We start from the raw sequence: 24,897 nt of genomic DNA, 5'->3' as shown, positions 1-24,897 counted from the left end.
TATGGCTTTCAATGAAGAAATAATGTCAAAAAATGCTCAATTGAATCCGGCGAAAAAATAATAAACCAGACGCGGATTGCTCAGAGTTGAAATTCTGCTGCATATTTAGAGACGCTTCTCATTACCGGATCACTTCCAATGATGCATCATAGTAAAACCAATAATTGATCAAAGTTTCAATGGGTGTCATCAAATGAAAGAACAAAACTATTTAACAAGGAAGAAATAAGAGGATACCGCAAAATTGCAACTAAACCTCAGGAAAAGTAAAGCTAAGCCAAAATCAATAATAAAATTACATTTCTACTTTACATGATACAAAGTATGAAGAACCCAAATTCTCAACAACCGGTACACTAAAATTTCAGTGGAGAATAATACAATTGGGCTCTTCCGGTCCCTACTCTCTCTACTGCACGGAACGTGCAGCCCTCCAACCAGCAGAATATGTATAGTCTTCTCTCTAACATAACAGCAAAGTGGGCAAATCAATTGATGTAGGAAGAAGAAATTAGTCCCTGCAAAACAAAAGCAAAAGGTTAAAATGTTAGCTTTTCATTCAAGGAGGAAGGGCTCTCCAAATGTCTCTGGCATCGCAAATTTACAAGCGATGATGCAAAGGTTATGATGTCTTCTGAAATTATCTAGAAATTAAATGTTCATAATATAAATTCCAGCTTATGTTAAATTCAAAACTAAAATTGGCACATTCACCAAAATCAATGAAAATCTTCATTTATCCAATAGCAAATGTTCTTCAGGTCACTGGTGTTGGCTGCAGTTTATATCCATTAGAAAACTAAAAACCTTGTGGGTCATAATCAATAAAGGGAATCGGTAGGACCCTTCCCCAATAGGCCAATTCCAAATCTAGGCTTTTATTCCAAGAAAAAAACTCCCAAATCAAATATCTACCATAAAATGGTGTCCGAGGCACAGTAAACATCCTAATGTCCTGGTCAACCATGGAAGAGAATGGCAGATTTCAATCAGAAAGAAGTATGCATCATCTTAATGAGCAGACTTGCTCGAAGCAAATATTCAGAAGACGATCTAGAATAGAGCGATCCCAATTCAGGATTGATGCAAAACCAAGCCTCACAAAGACATTAGAATTCTGCCCCAGTGCTTTATTTCAAATATCAGATATATGACAAGACTAATTTTTGGACATCCATTCGATCAAAGTAATGAAAGAGATATTTTGATGATGAAATGAGTTTGCTTGATTTTACATGATAGTAAGCATCTACACTGCTAGTCAGCAATGAGAAGTAATACATAACCATGCATGCTAAAAATTCCACCATAGATGCACCGAAGCATAAGCTGAAAATTCAAAACAAATTTTCCAAAACATTTTTTTTTTTAAAGAGAACCAATCAAATATCAACAACTCATTTCTCATACAGATGAAATTCATTCAACATAATAAGAAACTCAAAACAGAATCTTAAAATTATGAATATTTTTTAGAGGCTCTGATTATGCATTTGTCAAACAAATGGGGTAATAAAAAAAAAAAAAAAAAAAAAAACTGCGTTAGCAATCATAGAAGATAGTAACAGAAACAGAAACGGAAGTTTCTAAAGGATGATCAGTTTCACAGTAGCAAAGCAAATATTAATAAAACCAAGATTAATACCAATCCAAAATGGAATTTGAAACATGGAAATAAAATAAAAAGAAACTGCCCCACCACAGTTTTCTCCCTTCAAAATGCTTAATTTGTATTTAACATTGTCGCAGCCGACAAGAACTCAATATTTAAGTAAAGCTGAAATTTTCAATTTTTTATGATAATTTCAGAAAAAAAAAATCATCAGATTTAATTAATTTAATCTTTTTTTAATCAAATTCAGGATTCAATCATTTACGGTAACTACACAAAATAGCACCTTTTCAATCGATATGTAACTAGAGAGCTACAGTATTTCAAAAATGAATTACATACATAAATCATCGTGATCTTCTATAACATAACGTCTTATAATTTCAATGATCTTGTTGAATGTCTATTGTAGTTTGCTAATTGAACGGTAGATCTATTGTCGTGAATTATATATTACTTTCGCGAACAAAGAGGCCTATAAGATTAAAATAATCCAACCAAAAATTGATAAGGATAAACAAAGTTGCATAAATCTTATAAACTTAGCAACAATTGCAAAATGGGTAAAAAGTTTGGAAGAGTTTTGAATAATCTTTCATGAATTGTAATAAAGATTGATAGCTTGAAATGATAGAGAAGTGAAACAAGTGTGCTCTGTCTTGCCATGAATGAAATACTGAAAAACTTGAAGCAACATAAAAACTTTGACAACCCAATATTTAACGATACTAACCTTTCGATTGGCATTTTCTTTTAAATTCTTCGTGCTTGCTATTTTTTAGTTGCGAATGATGACTACCAACACAGGAAAAGGTCTGGTTCCCTGCCGAAAGAGTAAGGAAACGAGTCTGGTAAGAACGACTGATATAAGTATAGCAAATATGTGCTCTTTGCTCTTTTTATTTTATGTACGAGTTTGTAAGGCCTGTTTCACAGGGCTCACATCTCATATTGTTTTAGTTTTCAAAGTTTGCATTGACTTTATTCCAAGCATGATGCTATTCTGTTGGTCTGGCGAATTTTTTGTTTTTGTTCTTTGTTTTAAAGACGTAAAATCATGATGCCTATATAAAAATTAAAATAAAAGAATCCCAGTAACCTTATTAAAATTAAATTATATATTGTGGCTCCTGTTTTTTTCTGTGTTAAACCTACTCTTTTTCACTCTTTATATATTGCATTATTTTATTTTATTTTGTTGTTGCATTGCTTTTGATTTTTTTTTTTCCCAGTAAAGAATAGAATGTTATCTCACATTATGGATTGAATAAAACAATACTTCTTTCTTCGCATTTATCCATATCAATAGGAATATGTACATGGATTAAATTATGCATGGAGGAAGAAAATCTCAACGCAACTTATATAACCGTTCAGCCTTTCTTTGTCAAAAGCCCTTTCTCTGTCAAAATTTTAAATTTTTTTGAATTTTTTTTATTGCTCAGCTCACTTTCTCCTCTCTTTCTTTTTGTGCCTTCCGCTCGGACTGACAAAGAATGTTATGAATATGTACTTCAATAGTGATTCACGGGCAATTTACCCATAAACATAAATTCACCATTTAGCTTTATTACTTAAATTTTACAATGATTTTTATTTTAATTTTAATTTATCCAATATTTTAATTTATAAAATTATTTTATTAAATGTTTTAATTTACAAAATAGATTAATTAAACACATATAAAATAATTAAAATTTGTGAAAATTATTATTCAAAAAATTTTAAACACTATTGTTACAAAAATGAAAAAGTATTTAATATTACCAAAATTTATAAATTCAAATATACGATAAATCATCGTAAAATTCAAGATAGCGAAACAACCCATAATTTTATTTTTGAAAATTTTGAATTTTTATTAAATCAAACATCAGAAATTTAACTGCGTGGGCTGAAAGTGCTGTGTAATTTTTGTCTGTGCTCAAATTCCCGAGTTGGGCCCAAGCCCAAAGTATAGTGTTACAGCTCTTAACCGAAAATTTTCTAAACTCCTTAAGAATTATTTTGGGCATTAAATATTAAATTAATTAAAATAAATTAGCTGGACTGTGAACTCGTTTGAAATTTTCGAAAATCAAGTGAAAACCAAGTCAGATAGTTGAATCAGACCAAACCAGTTCGAATCGGAATGATCTAGAAACCCACCTACCTTCTTTCTTTTCCTCTCTTCTTCTTCTTCCTCAGCGCCAGAGCGCACGCTGCCCTTCCCTCCCCGTTTACGGACACTGGAACCAATCGAGTGCAACTTCTCGCCGTCGCATCACCCCTGCGGTTGCTCCGACCTCCTTTCCCCTCTCTCCTTCGTTCCTGGCGAGCGCAGCAACTGTCGGAGGGGTCGCGATTCAGCTCGACCATGAAGTCCCGCCTCCAGCTCGATTTTCCGGCGATTTCAAGCCACGAGTCAGTGTGGCCGACTCCCTCTCCTCCCTTGCTTCTATTTTATGGCGTCAGTCTTGAGTAATGTCGCCTGGATCGGAGAAGCCCAAAGAAGGGCGGCTGGCTGAAGGTTTGGAGGCAATTTCCGACCGAACGAGGCACACTCAGCTCAAATTGGTCATATATTTGAGGTCCTTGCATGATTTCGAGCATTTTGGCGTGCGGGTTGCCCAATTCTGGGCTGTTTGGATTTCTCCAGCCACCGTGGACGGCGGCGGAGGCGGATCGTGGAATTGTAGTCCGATTCTTAATCGGTACGCTCCAAGACCTATTTTTCCATTTTTAGTATAAATTCCATTAAATTGAATTCGAACAAATATTTAATCAGATATAAATCTTGTTAGGAATTAGTTAGTGGCATATTGTAAGATGCAAATTAAATTTGAATATTGGTAAATATATGTTATGAATATTAATTATAATTAGAAGACTTGATATTGAAATGAGAATTTTAGCTAATATTTATGTAAATTAACTTAGGAAATTTATTAAATATTGTTAGGGGGAGTTATAATCTAAGGCTTAGGCAAGTAAGTAAGATATAGAAATTATATATTCTAGGCTATGAGTTTAAGCTAGAATTTAGGATTTCTAAGGGGTAAAGCTTTAACAGATTGATTCTTGGTGGTTAATATAGAATTTTTTAACACATGCATAAATAAATGAGCTTTATACCTAAAGCTATGATGAAGAAGAAATGTCGTAACGAGAAGTTTCTTAATGATTAGAAGTCTAGAAACTATCAAATGAGAGTACTTGTAATTAACTTGGCGAAACAAGTTTTATTTATAAATTGTTTAGTTATTTGGTAATTAGTTATAGAATAAATTCGGAGGTTGATATAAATTGTTAATTAATTGGTTGGAATTATTAAGCGCATATATGTGTGTGAATTGAGTGAACAAATGATTGATGAATATGGTTACGGCGGATGAGATGAGTATATGTGAATTGTAAAAATTAACTAGTAAATTTATATATTCAATACTTTTTCAAGATTTTAAATAATGTTTCCTTGGCATTTTTTAATTGTAAAAATTATTACGGTATTATATAAATATTTTTTGTTAAGAGCTGAAATAATGTCCTAAATTAAATAATAATGCCATTGCAAAATTAATATATACTAAAATTTTATCTTAATCTATTTTTGCCCACCACTAAATATTAAAAATTATTAATATTTTTGTTTATTTCTATAATGAGAAGTGAGTGTTTAATTATAAGAGTAGTTATTAATTTGGTAAGGATTGTTAAAAAGAAAATATAACTTTTTGTTATATAATTTATAATATTATTTTGATCCATTCAATTTTTACTAAATAAAAAAAGAAAAAATTATCTATATTTATTATGAAAAATAAAGAAAAATTTAAAAGTCAAAAATGGAAAACGAAAATAGTTTCAACTATTAACATAAATGGCATGATAATGATATAGAAATTGGTGTAAGAATACGTTCTAGCTCATCAACATAATGCGCCCAAATATTTTCCCCATAAAGACGCTACCACAGCATCATAGCTTGACCAGGTCTGGATCCATGAGATTGAGCCACAGCAACATTTCTGGCATAGTGGATTCCCACAATTATTACTTGGAAAACTTGAACATAAAATTATACATAAATTCTCATGTTTGGAATATTAGAATTCATTTTGAATTTCTAGCCTAGCTAGCTTGTACCACAGTTTAAAATTATATACTTTTTTGAGTTTAGCATAGGAAGAAAAAGAGAGTAGAAAAACACACTTCAAGCTCAGTGTAATTCATTCCCTTAAGAAGCACCTTTGAACCCTTGGTTAGAATAGCATTCATGTCTCTACTTCCTACACAAATAAACAACCACAAAACAAATAAATAAATAAAATGGGAGCTCGAAAAACAACATATGTTACTAGGAAACGATTTATCTGCTTACCCATATCAACAGAAAGTAGTGACGATGAACAAGCGGCGGTCGAAACGGAACGACGCGCGGAAGAGAAAAGAGAAGTGGGGTGGAGATGGAGATTGGGCCGTGGCGGTGATGAAGAGAGTTGTTTTAGAGAGGAAAGAGAGAGATGAGATCGATTAGGGTAAGGAATTGAGAGCGAAGCAGATGAAGAGGCCATGGAAGGGTGATTTACAAGAACCACTGACCGCACGCGCTTCATCCACATACAACCCATCTCCATTCTCCGATTTCCTGTAGCCCGAAAGTATTACATGTTCATTTGATGAAAATATATATTAACATCATCACAGCCGACAAGAACTGAAGATTTAAGTAAAGCGGAAATTTTCAGTTTTTTATGATAATTTCAGAAAAACAAAAGAAAAATTCATCAGATTTAATTAATTTAACCAAATTCAGGATTCAATCATTATTGCAAAAAAGTGAACTGATCATTCAGAATTTGAAATAATCCGTAGCACCTGTTTAGTAATCGCAGAGCTTAAAACCAACAAATGAAAAAATAAAGGGAAAAAGAAAAAGGAAGGTTCTCACCAATTTGAAGCGATTAATCAAAATTTGAAGAGATAGGTTCCCTTTTTTTTTTTTTTCCTTGAATTGACCAATTTCAGGCGTTTTTTCCTTTTTCAGAAGGGAGAGGAATTGAGGCGAAGAAGAAGAGATTAAGAGAGAGGTAGTTAGTACTTAACATGAAGGAGAGGCGTGGTCGGGTCGTGGAGAGATAGTGAGATGTGGGCTTTACCAAAGAAATGGACTCTGGAAGTTGGGAATACATATGGTCTTTAAGATTAGGGATTTTTTTTTATTTTTTTCAAATGATTATAAAAATAATTGAATAAATGAAATTAAAGGATGAACACTGAAATTAAATAAGATTTTTATTTCTTTTCTATTTTATGGTAACTATACAAAATAGCACATTTACAATCCATGTGTACCTAAAGAGCTACATTATCTCAAAAAAAGAATCACACAGGTAAAATATTGTGCTCTTCTGTAACATGACGTCTTATGATTTCAATTATGTTGTTAAATCTCTCTCGTAGTCTGCTAATTAAACGGTAAATCTCTTCAAGTGAATTATATATTACTTTAGCGCATAAGGAGGCCCATAAAATTAAAATAATCCAACCAAAAATTGGAACAAGGAAAAACAGAAGTGCAACTATGGCCGATCCAACAGCAAATAGGCCAACTTTGCTAATAATTGAATTGAAGGAGCTCCAAGCTTGAAAGATAGTTCCAAACCCATATGTGAATAGACCAACAAGAAAGATTGTTAATATAAAGTGTTTGTCTGTATCAACCAAAGGCTTGATTTGAACGAGGCCAATTAAACTAGTTATGGTGAAGGTGAAAACTTTGTGTACTGCATTTAAATTTTTCCTGAAAAGAAAAATGAAATAAAAAAATTATTAGAAGGCTTTAGCACATTTCAATTTAACTATATATATTTGTAATTGATAAGGATAAACAGAGTTGCATAACAAAGTTGAAATAATAGAGAAGTTAAACAAGTGTGCTTTGTCTTGCCATGAACACTGAAAAACTTGAAGATACAATAAAAAGTTTGCAACCCAATGTTTAATGATCCTTACCTTCCGATTGGCATTTTCTTTTAAATTCTTCGTGCTTGTTAGAGAACGCAAGAATGGTTGAGAACGCAAGAATAGGAAGATAGGAGAGAAGCTGCAATGACTAGAGAAGTTGCAATGAGTCCCTTTTATAAATATTATATCCTGCGTGTATCCTGCGTGTCTCTCCTCCCTCTCTTTTACAATATAGAGGATTCCCTCTCTTCTCCTCCCTCTATTTTGGATATAGAGGATTTTCTCTTTTAGGTTATATAGGATTCCCTCTTTTAGGATATATTGGCCGTTGATTTGCTGCTTCCATTCAAATTTTCCAAGCCCAACCTCATTACCTTGTTGTTTTTTTTTTTTTTTTTTGACATGACTCATTATCTTGTTGTTAGAATGCATTGATACTAATAAGTTATAAAAACAGACGTCAAGACTTCTACACACGCAACGTGGGACAATATTCTTCCTTGGAAAAAAAAAAAAAAAAAAAAAAGAATCCTGTTCCTACAGCTGGTTCTCTCACTTCTGCCTTAATTATTCAATAAATAAATTTTCACTATTAACTTTTTCAGTCTTTTGCTCTTTGCTCTCATATTTTGTCATTAAAACAGTTAATGACAAAATATGTGAACAGTGAATGAACTGTTTAATAAAAAGAGATATTGCCTTTCCAATCCTATTCCTACTGCTTTCTCTCACATCTGCCTTAATTCCTCAAATTATGTGTTTTTCTATGTGAACAGGGAATGCATAACGACGACAAAACGAATGAAATCTTCACTTTCTATTTATGTCGTCGATAGATAGTGAAAATAACATTGAATTATTAGATGCCTTAGTACTGGACTGAGCAAAGTCACTAACTGAGCCAAATCTGAACTGATTGGAAAAACTTATTCAAATAGAAAATTTTCTAGATCACAGACTTACCATAAATACAACATTTGTAATGGAACCAACTTCGCTCGTCACAAGACGTTGTGCAAATACAACCTGGTCTACAATCTCTGCAGTAGTCAGATGTCTCTTCAAACCCATCCTAAAAATTGGATTATGCATCAAGAAGATGTACCTTGTAGAAAGTAACAATAGCAATGATACAGATACAAATAAGAAAGATATAAAGCTTACATGCCAGTGTAGGAGAACTGACAATTCATGGCACAGCCCACTTGACTTGAAACACAAACTGTCGTCCTACCTCTATCACAAGGTATAACGACTGTTTCAATTACCAGTTCATCATCCAACCTAATAAAATCTGCAAGCGCCTGTGAGTTTCAAAACCAATGACAAGATAATGCAACGGCTAAAAGCAAAATATCGAACCAGAATAAAGTGACTTCGAGACCAAAAATACAACAGATAATGGTTTTGGCTACCTTCTTAGTTCCATCGGATGCAGTACGAACATCTTCCAGATATATTGCCTTACTCGTGTTCACTCAACATTTTCCTAAAATCCTTATTCAAACCTGAATAAGGTTATCAAAGACAAATTCATAAGGCTCAGCATGTCTCTGTTGTTGGAAGAGAGATTCAATGTTGCACATAGATAGGGAAATCAAAGGGAGATAAAATCATTTAGCTCACTGACAAGGCTATAAAACCAGACAACAGATAGCATTTCAGAGACAAGGTGGTGTAAGAATAAGTTCATCAACATAATGCGCCCAAATATTTTCCCCATAAAGACGCTTCCACAGCACATAGCTTCACCAGGTCTGAATCCATGAGATTGAACCCATTTCTGGCATAGTGGATTCCGCCGTCTACGGTGGCCGGAAATCGACCATAGCCGGAATTGAGCAACATTTATACCAAAATGCTCGAAATCTTATGGGGACTACGATCGCGAGATCCCCTTGGACTGGGCGTGCCTATTTTGGCCGGAAATGACCCCGACAGTGGCTTGCCACTGCCGTCCATGGCGTTTCCGTCCGTTGAGCCCTGTCGCCGAGATCAATGGAAGAGAGAGAGAGAGAGACTCGCCTGGAATTGAGGAGTCAAATCGGTGGTCTCCTCGTGGAGTGTCTTCACCGGCGTCGACGGGATTCGCCGATAAACGTGTCGCGGCGGCGTTGAAGTATTCTGGCTCGATTTCTTCCACCCACGCACTCAATCGCGCAACCTGAGGCTACAATGAAGCTTCCCTCGTCGAGAAGATGGATTCAGGCTATGGCTGCGCCTGAATCCGTGGCCGTTTGGCCGAACAAGAATTATATTTGAATCGTTATTTATTCAAATTCAATTCAATGAACTAAAAATGCTAAATTTAGAATTCATACCAAAATGGGGAAATTGGTCTTAGAACGTACCGATTGAGATTCGAACTACCACTCCTCGTCCGCGCGAAGAGGAGACCAATATGTCTCATGGGGCCTCGCAGGAGAATCGCCGGCCGTTCGCCTGAGAGGACGCCGTCTACGGTTGCCGGGAATTTAATAAAAATTCAAAATTTGGAAAATAAAAATACGGGCTAAACAGCTACGTTATTTCAAAAAGGAATTACTAAGGTAAATCAGGTAAATCAACGTGCTCTTCTACACTAGGACAACTTATAATTTCAATTACCTAGTTGAATTTTTTTCGTAGTTCATTAATTAAACGCTAATATTAGTACTCAGTATGAAGGAGAGGCAGGGTCGGGTCGTGGAGAGATAGTGAGATGTGGGCTTTACCAAATAAATTGACTATGGAAGTTGGGAATACATACGGTCTTTAAGATTAGGATTTTTTTTTTTTTGTTTATTTTTTTCAAATGATTATAAAAATAATTGAATAAATGAAATTAAAGGACTATCACTGAAATTAAATAAAAATTCTATCTCTTTTCCATTTTATGGTAACTACACAAAATAGCACATTTTCCATTTTATGGTAACTACACAAAATAGCACATTTTCATTCGATATATAATCAGAGAGCTGCGTTATTTCAAAAAAAAAATTACATAGATAAATTGTCATGCTCTTATATAACATAACTTATGATTTCAATTGTCTCTCTCGTAGTTTACTCTTCTGTAACTTGACTTGTGATTCCAATTATTTTATTGAATTTCTCTCGTAATTTGCTTCCAATTATCTGGTTGAATCTCTCTCGTAATTTACTGATTAAACTGTAAATATTATCCCTTGAGTTTTATACTACTTTAGTTAACAAGGAGGCCCATAAGATTAAAATGATCCAACCCAAAATTGGCAAAACCATAAGCACAAGTGCAACTACGGCTAATCCAAGAGCAAATAAGCCAACTTTGCTAGTAATTGAATTGAAGGAGTTCCAAGCTTGAAAGATAGTTCCAAACCCATATGTGAGTAGAGCAATAAGAAAGATTGGTAATATAATGTGTGTGTCTGTATCAACCAAAGGCTTGATTTGAATGAGGCCAATTAAACTTGCTATGGTCAAGGTGAAAACACTGTGTACTGCTGCATTAAAATTTTCCCTGAAAAGAAAAATGAAATAAAAAAACTATTAGAAGGTTTTAGCACATTTCAATTTAACTATATATATATATTTGTAATTGATACGGATAAACAAAGTTGCATAAATTTTATAGACTTAGCAATAATTGGAAAATGGATAAAAATTTTGGAAGAGTTTTTAATAATCTTTCATGAATTGAATAAAGATTGATGGCTTGAAATGATAGAGAAGTTGAACTTGAACAAGTGTGCTCCGTCTAGCCATGAAAGAAACACTGAAAAACTACAAGATACAATAAAAAGTTTGCAACCCAATATTTAATGATACTTACCTTTCGAATGGCATTTTCTTTTAAATTCTTCGTGCTTGTTAGAGAACGCAAGAATAGGAAGATAGGAGAGAAGCTGGCAATGACTAGAGAGTAACTCTGTGGTCCTTTCTTTTAATGTAGATCACTTCTGTCGCTCTCTTCAAATCACAGTGGGTGGTCCTTTCTTCAACACTAGAGACTAACTCTTTCTTCAACACTAGAGAGTAACTCTGTGGTCCTTTCTTCAAATGTAGATCACTTCTGTCGCTCTCTTCAAATCACAGTGGTCCTTTCTTCAACTTTAGATCATGGTCCTTTCTTCAAATGTAACTCTTTCTTCAACACTAGAGAGTAACTCTCTTCTCTCTTCAAATCACAGTGGTCCTTTCTTCAAATGTGGATCATGGTCCTTTCTTCAAATGTAACTCTTTTCTTCAAGACTAGAGAGTAACTCTGTGGTCCTTTCTTCAAATGTAGATCACTTCTGTCGCTCTCTTCAAATCACAGTCGTCCTTTCTTCAACTGTAGGATCATGGTCCTTTCTTCAAATGTAACTCTTTCTTCAACACTAGAGAGTAACTCTCTTCTCTCTTCAAATCACAGTGGTCCTTTCTTCAAATGTAACTCTTTTCTTCAAGACTAGAGAGTAACACTGTGGTCCTTTCTTCAAATGTAGATCACTTCTGTCGCTCTCTTCAAATCACAGTGTTCCTCTCATATTTTGCATATGGCCACAACTAAGATTATAAGTTAACATTACTTTATATGGGCCGTTGATTTGCTTCTTCGATTCAATTTTTCCAAGCCCAACCTCTTTCCAAGCTCAATCTCATTACCTTGTTGTCAGAATTTACAGATACTAACAGGTAATAAAAAAAGATTTCAAGACTTTTACACAGGCAATATGGGACAATATTATTCTTTGGAAAAAAAAAAGGCTATCATTGCTGTCTTCCGATTGCCTTTCCAATCAGATTCCTACTGCTGTTTCTCTCACATCTGGCTAACTAAAAATCTATTTTCTCTCACTCAAACCAAGATCTTTGAAAAATAGAGATTAATACTTCAAGGATGTAATAACTCTCCTTCAAATATCTAATAGAGCTAGACTAGAGACACTTAAAAAAAAAATCCATTACAATAGCTACAGCAAAACGAATACAGAAACATACAAGGGTTAGAAGGCTTTTAAATTTCCCCTGAAAAGAAAAATGAAATAAAAAAAACTATTAGAAGGCTTTAGCACATTTCAATTTAACTATATATATTTGTAATTCATAAGGATAAACAAAGTTGCATAAATTTTATAGACTTGGCAATAATTGCAAAATGGATAAAAATTTTGGAAGAGTTTTGAATAATTTTTAATGAATTTTAATAAAGATTGATAGCTTGAAATGAGGAGAGAAGTGAATCAAATACTGAAAAACTTGAAGATACAATAAAAAGTTTGCAACCCAATATTTAATTATACTTACCTTTCGCTTGGCATTCTTTTAAATTCTTCGTGCTTGTTAGAGAACGGAAGAGTAGGAAGATAGGAGAGCAGCTGCAATGACTAGAGAGCGAGAGCTGAGTAGTAGCGCTTAGTTTTTTCTGATGACAGCGACACGCGACTGTCATTTCTTTGTTACTTTTGAGTAGTGGCGTATTACTACAGTAGCGCTTCAACTAAATCTCATATTTTTAGTTTTTTCTTATGAGAGCGACGCGCGACTGTCATTTTCCAGTCTAGTTTGCATATGGCCACAACTAAGATTATAAGTTAACATGACTTTATATGGGCCGTTGATTTGCTTCTTCCATTCAAATTTTCCAAGCTCAACCTCATTCAATTTTTCCATTTTGGTCTGATGGGCCGTTGATTTTTGGATTCAATTTTTCCAAGCCCAACCTCATTACCTTGTTGTCAGAATCTACAGATACTAACAGGTAATAAAAAAAGATTTCAAGACTTTTACACATGCAATAAATGACAAGAAGAAAATGCCAATTCAGTTTAGAAATAGATAATACTAAACTGAATTCAAAATGTCCTTTAGTATCCTAAAGGGTTAAAATCAATCTTAAATGACAAGAAGAAAATGCCAATTCATTTTCTTTGGAATGCAAAAATCCATTTAAGATATTGTGAGAGAATAAATGTTCGTTTACTAATGCAGCCTAAATTTCATAGAGATCTGAACATCCATTGCGAACACCCAGCAAATGCAAGCAGACAAATTCATATGAACCAGCAAATAGCAATACAAGGATATCAGCATCCCAAATAAAAAATTGCTACGTGTGAAAATTGTGGCGTGAAAGGTTACTCACCAGTACTTGATCAAGCCATCCCAACTGCAAGTTGCCACTTTGCTTTGCTCCAATGGATGCCACTCGCACCCATGCACACACCCTCATGACACTTGTCCAGAAAACCTTACAACTCTTCCAGTCCCAAAACCAGCATTTACCCTCACCGTCTCCTGACATAACAAACCGTCCATCTGGTGAGAAATTTACTTGGCAAGCATAACCTGCCACAATATGCTCAGCAAACCGCTGGTGCACCTCTCCTAACTATTGCAATTTAGTTTCCTCTGAGAAACCTCAGGAGCATTTGCTGGGTCATCATCCAAGAATTTTCTTAGTTTGATATAAATCATTGTAATATTAGATGAGTTTATCTGGTCATATTCCCCAGTGCCATTGTCATGCATAGTTGCATACATTCACAGCCTGTGAAAGATATCAATGGACCACAAATGCACCAAAAAATAGTAGGCAGAGTGCTTTTACCGTCCACATCCTTTTTTGATCCCCTCGTGATAATGCATAAAATTGAGGGTGTTAATGATACAGGTTGAAAATATAATATCATATGAAGGGTTTAAAAGCACATCAAACAAATCGTTCTTGCCAAAACTAAATAGAAACAAGTCAGCAACTGGTAGTCTGGTACCACAACTAAACATGCTAAAGTAATTGACAAAGCAACTGCATACATCTATCTTTCTGACTTGCAATATCATGCAGTCAACATTCACAATGTCAATCATGCAGTTACCCTAACAGTAGCACAAGATATTTCATATGGCCAAACATATTATCAAATATCAAATAAAACTGAGAAAGGAAAATGTTTATCTAACCTGTCATTTACTCCTGCAAGCATCACATACTCGAACAGAACTTTGTAATTCTTTCTGGATTGGAGTTCCTTCCGAAGGGTGTCAAGAAGCAAGCTTAAATTGTATTTCCGGTTAATTGGCATGATCCAGTTTCTTACCTGCATGGTTTATTAGTTAAAGAGAAAGTCAACAACCTGCATGTGTTTCTCAAGTGAATAAACATACAGATATAAATGAAAATGCACCTCATCAGTTGTCGCATTCAGACTAACAGCTAAAGCACAATTGGATTCACGAAGGAAACGTTTCAACTGGGGGACAAGCCCGCTTGTAGAAACAGTTACCTTGCGAGAACTAAAATGAAGACCATGCTCATGCACCATAATATCGGCAGCTTTTATGACATTTTCAATTCTGAAGTGGTTCTCCCATTCCCTGCAAATATATATTTCAAAGCAAATTATTAGAAATTATTGGGCTAACTAAAAAATCTATTTTCTCTCACTTAAACCAAGATCTTTGAAAAATAGGGATTAATACTTCATGGATGTAATAACTCACCTTCAAATATCTAATAGAGCTAGACTAGAGACACTTCGCCAAAAAAAAAAAAAAAAAAAAAAAAAACGATTACAATAGCTGCAGCAAAAGGAATACAGAAACATACAAGGGTTAGAAGGGTGTAAATGCGCATAGGTAGTGGATACGCAATCCATGAATAGTATTGTTGAACGGTTGGACAAGTATTCCGATCAATGCACAAGGAAACACATGGACTTAATTCCTCAAATTATGTGTTTTTCTAGGTAACCAGGGAATGCATAATGACAACAAAACGAATGAAATCTTCACTTTCAATTTATGTTGTTGATAGATAGTGAAAATAACATTGAATTATTAGATGCCTTAGTATTGGACTGAGCAAAGTCACTAACTGAGCCAAATCTGAACTGATTGGGAAAACTTCTGTTAATAGAAAATTTTCTAGATCACAGACTTACCATAAATACAACATTTGTGATCGAACCAACTTTGCTTGTTACAAGACGTTCTGCAAATACAACCTGGTCTACAATCTCTGCAGTAGTTAGATGTCTCTTCAAACCCATCCTCAAAATTGCATTATGCATCAAGAAGATGTACCTTGTAGAAAGTAACAATAGCAATAATACAAATACAAATAAGAAAGATATAAAGCTTACCTGCCAGTGTAGCACAACTGACAATTCATGGCACAGCCCACTTGACTTCAAAACACAAACTGTCGTCTTACCTCTATCACAAGGTATGACGACTTTTTCAATTACCAGTTCATCATCCAACCTAAATAAAATCTGCAAGCTCCTGTGAGTTTCAGAACCAATGAGAAGATAATGCAACTGCTAAAAGCAATATATCGAACCAGAATCAAGTGACTTCGAGACCAAAAATACAACAATAATGGTTTTAGCTACCTTCTTAGTTCCATCAGATGCAGTACAAACATCTTCCAAAGATATTACCTCAAATTCTGCGTGTTCACTCAACATTTTCCCAAAATCCTTATTCAAACCTGAATAAGGTTATCAAAGACAAAATTCATAAGGCTCAGCATGTCTCTCTTGTTGGAATAGAGATTCAATTTTTCACATAGACAGGGACATCAAAGGGAGATAAAATCATTTAGCTCACTGAAAAGGCTATAAAACCGGACAATAGATAGCATTTCAGAGACAAGGTGCTGGAAGAATACCTTCTAGCTCATCAACATAATGCGCTCAAATATTTTCCCCATAAAGACGCTTCCACAGCATCATAGCTTGACCAGGTCTGAATCCATGAGATTGAACCCATTTCTGGCATAGTGGATTCCCACAATTATTACTTGGAAAACTTTAACATAAAATTATATATAAATTCTCATATTTGGAATATTAGAATTTATTTTGAATTTCTAGTCTAGCTAGCTTGGACCACAGTTTAAAATTGTATACTTTTTTGAGTTTAGTATAGGAAGAAAAGGAGAGTAGAAAAACACACTTCAAGCTCAGTGTAATTCATTCCCTTAAGAAGCACCTTTGAACCCTTGGTTAGAATAGCATTCATGTCTCTACTTCCTACACAAATAAACAGCCACAAAACAAATAAATAAATAAAATGGGAGCTCAAAAAACAACATATGTTACTAGGAAACGATTTATCTGCTGACCCATATCAACAGGAAGTAGTGACGATGAACAAGCGGCGGTCGAAACGGAACGACGCGCGGAAGAGAAAAGAGAAGCGGGGTGGAGATGGAGATTGGGCGGTGGCGGTGATGAAGAGAGTTGTTTTAGAGAGGAAAGAGAGAGATGAGATCGATTAGGGTAAGGAATTGAGAGCGAAGCAGATGAAGAGACCATGGAAGGGTGATTTACAAGAACCACTGACCGCACGCGCCTCATCCACATACAACCCATCTCCATTCTCTGATTTCTTGTAGCCCGAAAGTATAACATGTTCATTTGATGAAAATGAAGAGAGTGGGCCTTTATATGAGAGTAGGCCTGTCTCTGGCGTGGTTATATGTGCTTTTTGTGGTTATGGTGTGGTTCTGCAACTCACTTGAAATGCCTAAGTGCTACCCTTTATAGGAGACAGCTGATTTGAAAAATTGAAATGCCACAGGGGCCAGTGCTGCCCTTTGTATCCAATTCGGAGTTGTTGATGTTTATACCGATCAATCATAGAAGAAAAATTTAGAGTCTGCACCAACTTGAAATAAAGTTCTTTAACAAAAACTTTCCAGACCCAACGTATATAAATATTATATTATTCTAGGAATGAAGAGTTCCATGTTAAGCGGCATAAGGTGAAGTTTGTGTCTTTTTTTTTTTTAATTTTTTTTTTGGCTGTTTTTTGAATTCAATAGATAAAAGAATTCTTTAAGAAAGTGCAGTCATCTATGATACCGCGGTACGTTAACAAAGTGCGAGGGTGCTTTTGGTACCGCGGGAGGGGACTGCCATCTAATAGTGGACAATGCCACAGCCAAGTGATGCAACTAAAGCCTTGGCTATAGCAGGTTGCCAAGTGATGTCATTTAGGACGACAATATTATGTGCCTCATCGAATATTTACCCAACATTGACCGAATACAGATAAAACATATTCGATGAGGCACATTTGCTTCGTGAATAGCAAACTACTGTTTTGCGTCCATCTTATTTTTTTTATCTGGAGAAATTACTGTTTTGTTCTTTGGAATTAGTGTGCGATTTATCATTAATATGTTGACTGATGTGACTTTTGGGCCTTTGTTTTTGCCTTGAAGAAATTGTGTGGTCTCTCTGCTGTTAATTGATTAAGCAGCCATACAGAGTCTTCTTCTTTTATGATAATGTGCATAAACTATTTGCTAGATATTTTTTAACTTAGTTTTCCTAATCAGTTAAATTTCAAATGTTGAAATCTATTGCTCAGATTTCAGGGATAAATTTGTAGCAACTGAATGTTATTATAGAGTCTCGATGAGTTTTTCCTTCCCTTATAAATTGTTATTACAGGTAAAGTTTTCGACAGTTGAATTATTTAGTGCGAGTAAGTTTTTGAATTCTCAACTCACCTGCTCCTTACTTTCCTTGTGTGCCTTCTTCACGGATTGACAAGAATGTTATGAATATGTATTTCAAAAGCTGACTCTTAGGCGTTTCACCCTAAACATAAATTCACTATTTAGCTTTATTACTTAAATTTTACTGCACTTTTAATTTTTATTTTAATTCATTTAATATTTTAATTTATAAAATTATTTTATTAAATATTTCAATTTGCAAAATAGATCAATTAAACACCTATGAAATAATTAAAATTTATAAAAATTATTATTCAAAAAATTTTAAAAACTATAATTGTTAATGTGAAAAAATATTTAATATTATCAAAATTTATAAATTCAAATATATGATAAATCATCATAAAATTTAGAATAGAAAGAATTAAAGTTACAAAATTGAAGAATAAATTTATATATTTAGTGATTTTTCAAGATTTGAAATAATGTTTTTTTGGCATTTTTCAATTGTAAAAATTATTAGGGTATTATATAAATAGTTTTTTGTTAAGAGCTGAAATAATGTAAGAAGAAGTAATGTAAGAAAATGCTAAGCTGAAATATTTTTTTATTTTATGGCTTTCAAAGAAATAATGTAAGAAAATGCTAAACTCAATCCGGCCAAAAAAATAATCAAACAAAATCAACTTTAAAAAAAAAAAAGAAAATAATAAAAAATAGGCTAAAGTCAAAGGATGGTGTTATAGTTAAACAAAATATTAAGGGCTGAATGGGAATTTTCCCACGTGGGTTATATCTACATTACTTCAGTCCACGTGTGATTATATGGGTTGTGATGGGCTGTTGATTCGATTCAATTTTTTCAAGCCCAACCTCATTACCTTGTTTTGCTGCTGCCCGGATACACAAGAACTACTGTTCGCATAATTTGTAGAAAATGTCGCGAATACGTATTTCAAAACGGAAGCTTAATCAATTTGCCCATATTTTACCCTATTAAGTGTGTTTTATACGTTTTGGGGTTTATTTAGGTTTAATACGCAAATGCATCTTTTATTTTTATTACTTTATTACTTTAATTTTGTGATGCTGTCAATTTTTATTGTCTCCTTAAATGCTTCATTTTATAAAAATTACATTTATTAAATATTTCAATTTACAAAATAGATTAGTTAGATACCTATTAAATAATTGATTATTATAAATATTATTATTTCAAAATTTAAGCTAAACTACATATCGAATTGATATTTTGTAGATAAGAGCCAAAAATCTTAAAAATTATTGTTATTAATGTGAAAATACGTGTAATAATTAAAATTACAAAGTTCGTGAATTTAAGTATTCAGACTTTCTCAAGATTTTAAATAATATTTACTTTGACATTTATCAATTCTAAAAAACCAATAATTGATCAAAGTTCCAAGGGGTGACATCAAATGAAAGAATAAAAACTATTTAACAAGGAAGAAAAGAAGAGAATACCACAAAATTGCAACTAAAAAGCTAAGCCAAAATCATTAATTAAATTATATTTCTAGTTTAAATGATACAAAATATGAAGAACCCAAATTCTCAACAACCGGTACACTAAAATTTCAATGGAGAATGATACAATTTGGCTCTTCCGATCTCTACTCTCTCTATACCACGGAACGTGCAGCCCTCCAACCAGCAGAATATGTATTGTCTTCTCTCTATTATAACAGCAGAAGTGGGCAAATCAATTGATGTAGGAAGAAGAAATTAGTCCCTGCAAAACAAAGCAAAAGGTTAAAATGCTAGCTTTTCATTCAAGGAGGAACGGCTCTCAAAATGTCTCTGGCATCGCAAATTTACAAGTGATGATGCAAAGGTTATGATGTCTTCTGAAATTATCTAGAAATTAAATGTTCATAATATAAATTCCAGCTTATGTTAAATTCAAAACAAAATTGGCACATTCACCAAAATAAATGAAAATCTTCATTTATCCAATAGCAAAGGTTCTTCAGCTGCAGTTTATATCCATTAGAAAACTAAAAACCTTGTGGGTCATAATCAATAAACGGAATCAGGAGGAGATGTTGAATAATTGAAAGAGGAAATTAAGAGGGTTATCTCTGCCAAAGCAATGGAATTCACAACACTTTACAGAAACTTCCATTCAAAATGCATATGGTTTCATCTTCTTCTGCTTCCAATTAAAATATATATAAAATAACACATAAATGCAGAATCCGGATAATGTAATATAAGGGGATCGTGACTCTACAACGTGATTTTGAAAATTTGCAGCAGCACAACAACAGCAGCCAAGCCCTTAGCCACAAATTAGCTGGGAATTTGCACAAATACACAAAATCTTTTGTTTTCTTATGGCTCTATTAGCTATAGATAATACTAAACTGAATTCAAAATGTCCTTTAGTATCCTAAAGGGTTAAAATCAATCTTAAATGACAAGAAGAAAACGCCAATTCATTTTGTTTGGAATGCAAAAATATCATGCAGTTACCCTAACAGTAGCACAAGATATTTCATATGGCTAAACATATTTTCAAATATCAAATAAAACTGAGAGGGGAAAATGTTTATCCAACCTGTCATTTACTCCTGCAAGCATCACATACTCGAACAAAACTTTGTAATTCTTTCTGGATTGGAGTTCCTTCCGAAGGGTGTCAAGAAGCAAGCCTAAATTGTATTTCCGGTTAATTGGCATGATCTAGTTTCTTACCTGCATGGTTTATTAGTTAAAGAGAAAGTCAACAACCTGGATGTGTTTCTCAAGTGAATAAACATATGGATATAAATGAAAATGCACCTCATCAGTTGTTGCATTCAGACTAACAGCCAAAGCACAATTGAATTCATGAAGGAAACGTTTCAACTGGGGGACAAGCCCGCTTGTAGAAATAGTGACTTTGCGAGGACTAAAATGAAGACCCTGCTCATGCACCATAATATCTGCAGCTTTTATGACATTTTCAATGCTCTGAAGTGGTTCTCCCATTCCCTTCAAATACATATTTCAAAGCGAATTATTAGAAATTATTGGGCTAACTAAAAATCTATTTTCTCTCACTTAAACCAAGATCTTTGAAAAATAGGGATTAATACTTCATGGATGTAATAACTCTCCTTCAAGTATCTAATAGAGCTAGACTAGAGACACTTCACAAAAAAAAAATCCATTACGATAGCTGCAGCAAAACGAATACAGAAACATACAAGGGTTAGAAGGGTGTAAATGCCCATAGGTAGTGGATATGCAATCCAGGAATAGTATTGTTGAATGGTTGGACAAGTATCCCGATCAATGATTAAGGAAACACATGGACTTAATTCCACAAATTATGTGTTTTTCTATGTGACCAGGGAATGCATGACAACCACAAAACGAATGAAATCTTCACTTTCTATTTATGTTGTCGATAGATAGTGAAAATAACATTGAATTATTAGATGCCTTAGTACTGGACTGAGCAAAGTCACTAACTGAGCCAAATCTGAACTGATTGGAAAAACTTCTGTTAATAGAAAATTTTCTAGATCACAGACTTACAATAAATACAACATTTGAGATGGAACCAACTTCGCTCGTCACAAGATATTGTGCAAATACAACCTGGTCTACAATCTCTGCAGTAGTCAGATGTCTCTTCAAACCCATCCTAAAAATTGGATTATGCATCAAGAAGATGTACCTTGTAGAAAGTAACATAGCAATAATACAGATACAAATAAGAACGATATAAAGCTTACCTGCCAGTGTAGGAGAACTCACAATTCATGGCACAGCCCACTTGACTTGAAACACAAACTGTCGTCCTACCTCTATCACAAGGTATGACGACTGTTTCAATTACCAGTTCACCATCCAACCTAAATAAAATCTGCAAGCTCCTGTGAGCTTCAAAACCAATCAGAAGATAATGCAACTGCTAAAAGCAACATATCGAACCAGAATAAAGTGACTTTGAGACCAAAAATACAACAGATAATGGTTTTGGCTACCTTCTTAGTTCCATCGGATGAAGTACGAACATCTTCCAAAGATATTGCCTTAAATTCTGCGTGTTCACTCAACATTTTCCTAAAATCCTTATTCAAACCTGAATAAGGTTTTCAAAGACAAATTCATAAGGCTCAGCATGTCTCTCTTGTTGGAAGAGAGATTCAATTTTGCACATACATAAGGACATCAAAGGGAGATAAAATCATTTAGCTCACTGAAAAGGCTATAAAACCAGACAATAGATAGCATTTGAGAGACAAGGTGGTGTAAGAATACCTTCTAGTTCGTCAACATAATGCGCCCAAATATTTTCCCCATAAAGACGCTACCACAGCATCATAGCTTGACCAGGTCTGGATCCATGAGATTGAACCCATTTCTGGCATAGTGGATTCCTACAATTATTGCTTGGAAAACTTGAACATAAAATTATACATAAATTCTCATGTTTGGAATATTAGAATTCATTTTGAATTTATAGTCTAGCTAGCTTGTACCACAGTTTAAAATTATATACTTTTTTGAGTTTAGCATAGGAAGAAAAAGAGAGTAGAAAAACACACTTCAAGCTCAGTGTAATTCATTCCCTTAAGAAGCACCTTTGAACCCTTGGTTAGAATAGCATTCCTGACTCTACTTCCTACACAAATAAACAGCCACAAAACAAATAAATAAATAAAATGGGAGCTCGAAAAACAACATATGTTACTAGGAAACGATTTATTTGCTTACCCATATCAACAGGAAGTAGTGACGATGAACAAGCGGCGGTCGAAACGGAAAGACGCGCGGAAGAGAAAAGAGAAGTGGGGTGGAGATGGAGATTGGGCGGTGGTGGTGATGAAGAGAGTTGTTTTAGAGAGGAAAGAGAGAGATGATATCGATTAGGGTAAGGAATTGAGAGCCAAGCAGATGAGGAGACCATGGAAGGGTGATTTACAAGAACCACTGACCGCACGAGCCTCATCCACATACAACCCATCTCGATTCTCCGATTTCTCGTAGCCCGAAAGCATTACATGTTCATTTGATGAAAATATATATTAACATCATCGCAGCCGACAAGAACTCAAGATTTAAGTAAAGCGGAAATTTTCAAATTTTTATGATAATTTCAGAAAAACAAAAGAAAAATTCATCAGATTTAATTAATTTAACTAAATTCAGGTTTAAATCAGTATTGCAAAAAAGTGAATTGATCATTCAGAATTTGAAATAATCCGTGGCACCTGTATAGTAATCGCAGAGCTTAAAACCAACAAATGAAAAAATAAAGGGAAAAAGAAAAAGGAAGGTTCTCACCAATTTCAAACGATTAATCAAAATTTGAAGAGATAGGTTCCTTTCTTGAATTGACCAATTTCAGGCGTTTTTTCCTTGTGCAGAAGGGAGAGAGATTGAGACGAAGAAGAAGAGATCAAGAGAGAGGTAGTTAGTGCTTAATAGAAAGGAGAGGCGCGGTCGTGTCGTGGAGATAGTGAGATGAGGGATTTTTTTTTTTTTTTTTTTTTTTTTGGTTTTTTTCAAATGATTATAAAAATAATTGAATAAATGAAATTAAAGGACTAACACTGAAATTAAATAAGATTTTTATTTCTTTTCCATTTTATGGTAACTATGTACAATAGTACATTTTCCATCGACGTATAATTAGATAGCTATATTTTTTTAAAAAGAAATACATAAATTAATTATCGTGTTCTTCTATAATATGACGTTTTATGATTTCAATTATATTTTTAAATCTCTCTCGTAGTTTGCTAATTAAACCGTAGATATCTTCACGTGAATCATATATTACTTTAGTAAACAAGGAGACCCATAAGAATAAAATAATCCGACCAAAAGTTGGAACAACCATAAAGACAAGCACAGCTACGGTTAATCCAAGGGCAAATAAGCCAACTTTGCTTGTAATTGAATTGAAGGAGTCCCAAGCTTGAAAGATAGTTCCAAACCCATATGTGAGTAGAGCAACAAGAAAGATTGGTAATATAATGTGTGTATCTGTATTAACCAAAGGCTTGATTTGAATGAGGCCAATTAAACTTGCTATGATCAAGGCGAAAACATTATGTACTGCATTTAAATTTTCCCTGAAAAGAAAAATAAAATAAAAAAACTATTAGAAGGCTTTAGCACATTTCAATTTAACTATATATATTTGTAATTGATAAGGATAAACAAAGTTGCATAAATTTTATAGACTTAGCAATAATTGCAAAATGGATAAAAAGTTTGGAAAAGTTTTGAATAATCTTTCATGAATTGAATAAAGATTGATGGCTTGAAATGATAGAGAAGTTAAACAAGTGAGCTCTGTCTAGCCATAAAAGAAACACTGAAAAACTTGAAGATACAATAAAAAGTTTGCAACCCAATATTTAATGATACTTACCTTTCGATTGGCATTTTCTTTTAAACTCTTCGTGCTTATTAGAGAACGCAAGAATAGGAAGATAGGAGAGAAACTGCAATGAGACAGCAAGCATCTGATGCTCTACCATTTGCCAGTCTAAAGGCATCTGAATCCTCAAGTTAAGTTCTCGAGTTATAGAATCCTCTTTACCATTGAATCCCCTAAAGGCCCTCAAGTTATAGTTCTCGATTGAATTAGTTCTCGAGTTATAGAATCCTCTTTACCATTTGAATCCTCTAAAGGCAGCATCTGAATCCTCGAGTTATAGTTCTACGGTTGCCTTTAGTTTCAAGACAATATTTTCCAGTCTACTTTGCATATGGCCACAACAAAGATTGTAAGTTAACAATACTTTAAATGGGCCGTTGATTTGCTTCTTCCATTCAATTTTTCCAAGCCCAACCTCATTACCTTGTTGTTGGAATTTAGAGATACTAATAAGTTATAGAAACAGATGTCAACACTTCTACACACGCAATGTGGGACAACGTTCTTCTTTTG

General features: G+C 34.0%; 2 protein-coding genes and 1 pseudogene across 12 annotated transcripts; all 3 read right to left on the bottom strand.

Annotated features, from left to right (window-relative positions):
- Nucleotides 1–6,861: 6,861 nt before the first annotated feature.
- LOC119371232 (uncharacterized) lies at nucleotides 6,862–10,264 on the bottom strand. Of its 10 annotated transcripts, none has more exons than XM_089718978.1 (6): nucleotides 9,910–10,264; nucleotides 8,974–9,779; nucleotides 8,723–8,842; nucleotides 8,522–8,630; nucleotides 7,607–7,706; nucleotides 6,862–7,394 (listed from the first exon to the last, which is right to left on the bottom strand). In XM_089718978.1, exons 2-6 carry the CDS (start codon nucleotides 9,003–9,005, stop codon nucleotides 7,384–7,386), a joined length of 372 nt encoding a protein of 123 aa, XP_089575104.1. In that variant the 5' UTR covers nucleotides 9,006–9,779; nucleotides 9,910–10,264; the 3' UTR covers nucleotides 6,862–7,383. The 10 variants fall into 10 exon arrangements, 3 of the variants coding, with proteins under 3 accessions (XP_089575104.1, XP_089575105.1, XP_089575106.1); XM_089718979.1 differs by having other exon boundaries at nucleotides 7,607–7,697; XR_016319989.1 differs by having other exon boundaries at nucleotides 7,607–8,630; nucleotides 8,723–8,862.
- Nucleotides 10,265–14,689: 4,425 nt separating this feature from the next.
- LOC110010585 (uncharacterized) lies at nucleotides 14,690–17,383 on the bottom strand. The gene is given in 8 exon segments (XM_089718977.1): nucleotides 14,690–15,040; nucleotides 15,448–15,524; nucleotides 15,649–15,695; nucleotides 15,697–15,780; nucleotides 15,901–15,998; nucleotides 16,179–16,281; nucleotides 16,466–16,542; nucleotides 16,635–17,383. Coding segments are annotated over 8 exon segments (795 nt in total). The 5' UTR covers nucleotides 16,930–17,383; the 3' UTR covers nucleotides 14,690–15,026.
- A 2,341-nt stretch (nucleotides 17,384–19,724) lies between these two features.
- Nucleotides 19,725–23,434, bottom strand: LOC105644578 (uncharacterized; annotated as a pseudogene). The gene is made up of 10 exons (XR_016319974.1): nucleotides 23,281–23,434; nucleotides 22,710–22,984; nucleotides 22,541–22,617; nucleotides 22,254–22,356; nucleotides 21,977–22,074; nucleotides 21,725–21,855; nucleotides 21,525–21,633; nucleotides 20,784–20,975; nucleotides 20,560–20,696; nucleotides 19,725–19,731 (listed from the first exon to the last, which is right to left on the bottom strand). The product of XR_016319974.1 is annotated as an uncharacterized LOC105644578 (transcript).
- Nucleotides 23,435–24,897: the final 1,463 nt, after the last annotated feature.

The sequence above is a fragment of the Jatropha curcas genome, chromosome 3 (genome assembly GCF_041381405.1).
Source record: "Jatropha curcas cultivar XTBG-Jc1 chromosome 3, XTBG_Jcur_1.0, whole genome shotgun sequence".
Lineage (NCBI taxonomy): Eukaryota > Viridiplantae > Streptophyta > Magnoliopsida > Malpighiales > Euphorbiaceae > Jatropha > Jatropha curcas.
This window is presented reverse-complemented; position numbering and strand designations above follow the sequence as displayed.